This window comes from Asparagus officinalis, chromosome 2 (genome assembly GCF_001876935.1).
Source record: "Asparagus officinalis chromosome 2, Aspof.V1, whole genome shotgun sequence".
Lineage (NCBI taxonomy): Eukaryota > Viridiplantae > Streptophyta > Magnoliopsida > Asparagales > Asparagaceae > Asparagus > Asparagus officinalis.
The window spans coordinates 25,241,857-25,245,988 of record NC_033795.1 but is presented as its reverse complement, the minus strand read 5'-3'; the positions used below and the strand labels follow the sequence as shown (position 1 = coordinate 25,245,988).

Here is a 4,132-nt window from a genome sequence, read left to right as displayed (position 1 = left end):
CACTAAAAAACTGGAAACAGGGAAACTCATATAAACAAAACTTGCAGAAAGTTTAAGGAAACGCCAGAGGATTTTAGCGGGAGATGAAGTGAGAGTTCTGGAAGGGAGGATATTTTCCTTCTCTATTGTACATAACAATATTCGTAAAGAGAAGTATTTGCAACCTTAAATGTCATCAGTTTATTACTAACCATATGTACAGCCAGTGCATGAAAAATGATAAGAAAGAAGAAAACAGAAACTACAAACAGAAAACAGAAACTACAAACACTGCCATCCTTGCAGCATGCGAAGAAGTAATCGCAGTTAGTAATCGTAAAGTATTGTCAATTAACCCTCCAAGTTATAAGCACTAACCATATGTACATAACAGTGCGTAGAGAGGACAACACTAAAATACCATCAATACTACAGCATTGAAAGAAGTGAACTCAAGCAGGAAAACAAAATATTTTGAGCTCAGGGTCAAATATACTTGGAGGCAGATTTTGGTTACTGGATATTAATCTTCCTCAGAGTGTACATCACAGACTGTAACTTCTCCTGAGCTTTCATCCCACTCTGCCTCACTTCTTCAGATGCCTGTTGCAAGCGTTCGAGCCCACGGCCCATACTCACAATCATGGGAACCGAATGAATCGATTTAGCAGCACAATATATCCCATCTTTATACACCATAAACCCAGCACAAGTTGCCATGCTACAAGAAAACATAGCCAGTGGCCCAAATTTCACTGCCCTCCGTCTCATTATTTCATAGAATGAGGTCTGAACTCCTAACAAACCAGTCCTTTCAGCTAAGGCAAATAAACCCGAAAAATTTACAGGGCAAGTCTTAGCACCAACATTAGCAATTCCTGCAGTTCTTTGAAGGTGTTCTATACCAAACTTCACCGAAACAGGAAGTTTGAATGTAGCAAGCTTGACAAGTGCATAGAAAGGAACAACTTTCAATAAAGAAGTTGCCCTTGCACCGAAGGAAATAGGATTCTCTGCTAATGGCTCAGCTTCTGTTCCTTCATCACCAGAAAGATAATGAGTGAAACACTGATCAGTTAAACATGCAACTTCAGGAGGTACAGTTGTAGTCCAATGCCTCCTTAGCCCAGCTAACTTCCCCACATCAACTATAGCCACTAAAGATCCAAACTTTCTGGCTTGACTTTTAAGGGCTTGTGCACAAATAGCATTGCTCATCTCTTCAGAAGAAATCTGAGAGAAATCCAGCTTTGATGTTTTTTGGTTATTTGCAAGGGGACAACGTGATGCTTCATTTAGAGCTACTCTCAAGGCCTCAATTGCAATTCTGAAGTTGTGGACCTCCAACAAAATTTGGGTAGCAATTGGCTCTCCTTTGTTAATACAGGAAAGCATTTCCTGGGCAGAAGTCAGAGCATTTTTTATCGAAGGGATAATATTGAATATTTCATGGAGATCAGCCAGTAAAGCATAGATAGATAGCGCAAAAGGTGGAGCCTTGTAATCACATTTTGGCTGGCTTTCGTCTTGCTTTTCTTTGGACACATAGTTGGGCTGCATTTCTTTCTTAAGCAAAGACTTGATATATGGAATTTTTAACTCTGATATGTAGTATCCAGTTTTAACATTGCTTGGTGATCGTGCAGCAGACCTCTCGTATGGGGATTCAAGTAATATGAATTGTGAACCGATCTCATCTGTAGCTTTCTTGGCAGCAAAGATATGACCATACAGTCCTACCCCAAAGATCTCTCTCAAGACCTGAGATTTAGCAGACGCCTCGTACTGCTCTTTGTTGATCTTATCAACTAGACATTTTTTAAGAACTCCAAAAGAAGAAGTGGGCACATTGATCACTTGATCATCTGGCAAACTCTCATCTTCTTCCTGGATTTCTGTCAGTATTGATGAAGCAACCAAGCATACTACAGCCTCGGGTTGAACTTCTTTGATCAGCTGTTCTGTGTCAAGAGCGGATTGTTTTGAGAGGTTTTGTGCAGCCAGGATATAAACTATAGAATGAGAATCTGGGTCCTGAATAGCAAATATGAAATTCTTGGTGTGTTCAGGAAGTGAAAGCTTATGAACCAACTGGTTTGAGAGTTTCAAATCATCTTTCTTTAGCATTGAGAATGGCCACACATTTTGCAGATGAGAGAACATTGCAGGTGCCATGAGCAAAAGACCATTAGTGAGAAACAATAAGATGTTCAGCTCTGTGAGACTAAATGTGATAAGTTTCCTTTAGCACCTGTAAATAAATCGAAAACAGTTACCAGGTATTGGATTCATAGCGATACTATTATATCAATCTGATTAAAACAGATTGTACAATAGACAAAAATATCACAATTTCTATAATCGGAAAATACAATGCAAACCAGATCCATCCAGCCCATTGTCTATAACCATTTCCGTCAAAATCACAACAAGTGAAGCACAACTCTAAGAGCATCCTGCAGTGGACTCAATTCTGCAACCAGGTACATTGGCATAAAAACCATGGGGCTAGCTCAAACTCTAGCTGAGGTGAAGAAGTTTTCTCCTTCACTTCGCCCAAACTCCAAAGAAATAGAGATGAAGAAGCTCCCTCCATCCCTATGGGGCTAGCTCAAACTCTAGCTGAGGTGAAGAAGTTTTCTCCTTCACTTCGCGCAAACTACATAGAAATAGAGATGAAGAAGCTCCCTCCATCCCTCCTCCAGAGGCTCCACATAAATATAAACTGGGTGTTAATTGCGCACAGACCCCTCATAGTATCGTTGTTTTGAACTTACTACCCCTGTAGTTTCATTGCTGCAGATAGAAGCCCCTGGGTTAAATTTTGTGACTCTTTTACCCTTGGTGAAATTTGGTTGATATTGGCCCGTGATGAAATTAGTCAGTCAATCTCAGGGTAAAAGAGTAAAAAAATTAACCCAGGGGGTCTATCTGCAACTGTGCACGATAAAACTACAAGGGTAGTATGTCTAGAACAGCTATACTGCAAGGGGATATATGTGCAAAAACCAATAACAGATGTCAGTGCAATGTGTTGATCCCATCTACAAATTGTTAGGATCCCAGAAAACAGAAATTGAATAGAAATATTGACACATCATATATACAGTCATGTGTATGTAGCATCCAAGCATGCACATGAAGTGTAATGCCCCGGGCCCGCAAGCCCATTGGCGCGATTTAAACCCTCGTGGTTTGACTCAATCCATTGCCAAAATTGGCTAGCTAATGTTGCACTTGACTCCTTGAACTTACATTATAAATCGTTCAATCACTCAAATCAATATATATCTGATGTGAGACTAAATCTTGGGCTATCACATGAAGCATTCATGCATGTGTACACACAAATGTATACACACATACCCACAAAAATGCACACATACAGACACATGCACTTGTAATATGTAAGAGGATATTGTAAGGGAAAGGGACGTTAAAGGATGTAAATGTTGGCAAAAACTATGTAAGAGATCTGAGTATTATGGTGTAAGACTATATAATTCACTGTTTGAATCATAGAGTAGAAAGCCACTCTTGGCACCGAGCTATTTTTTGGATTAGTAACACAAGTTTATTAGTTCCAGTACTTCATAACAAAAACCCAATTTACTACGAAAAAAATAGAAGAAGAGATCATAACTTATTTACTTGCTGAGGATAAATATAAAGCACTGATAAACAATGAATGAAAGAGATAATTTCTTCCAAAAAGATTGGGTTTAATCATTTAAACAATTTATAGAGTCAAACTTATACATCCAAAATTGCAGATTTATCAATTTCAGATATTATACTAAAAAACAATGAGCCAAAGTTATCTTCTATGAACATCGAGATGTTTGCAACACAAAGACTGACATCTGAATTATTCTGTAACGAGTTTTTTTGTTTTTTAGTTGATTTAATAAGCCCAACAAAGAGGGACATAAAATTGAAGGAAAAATTCAACAGCATAGGTATAAGACCAACAATACATTAGGAATCAGAATGTTGAGCGATTAATAAACAACGTGTGCAAACAATAAGAGTATTATGTTGGTCTTGTGGAAATAAACTAAGAGGTAGGATGAAAATAACTACGCACTCAAAGAAGGGCAGAGTTTGCCCGCATAGAGGGAAAAAAAAGAGAGAGAATCAATTGAGATGGTTT

General features: G+C 38.4%; 1 protein-coding gene across 6 annotated transcripts in view; it reads right to left on the bottom strand.

The window, feature by feature from the left end:
- Positions 218-4,132, bottom strand: part of LOC109830561 — a 4,697-nt gene continuing 782 nt past the window's right edge. For 2 of the 6 annotated variants that reach the window (XM_020397859.1, XM_020397860.1), the window contains 2 exons: positions 2,352-2,452; positions 218-2,230 (listed from right to left, as the gene is read on the bottom strand). In XM_020397859.1, coding sequence (XP_020253448.1) covers positions 493-2,154 — 1,662 coding nt within the window. In that variant the 5' untranslated portion in view covers positions 2,155-2,230; positions 2,352-2,452 and the 3' untranslated portion in view covers positions 218-492. Of the gene's footprint in view, positions 2,231-2,351; positions 2,705-4,132 lie in introns of all 6 variants that reach the window. The other 4 variants (XM_020397861.1, XM_020397856.1, XM_020397857.1 and 1 more) reach the window with 3 other exon arrangements.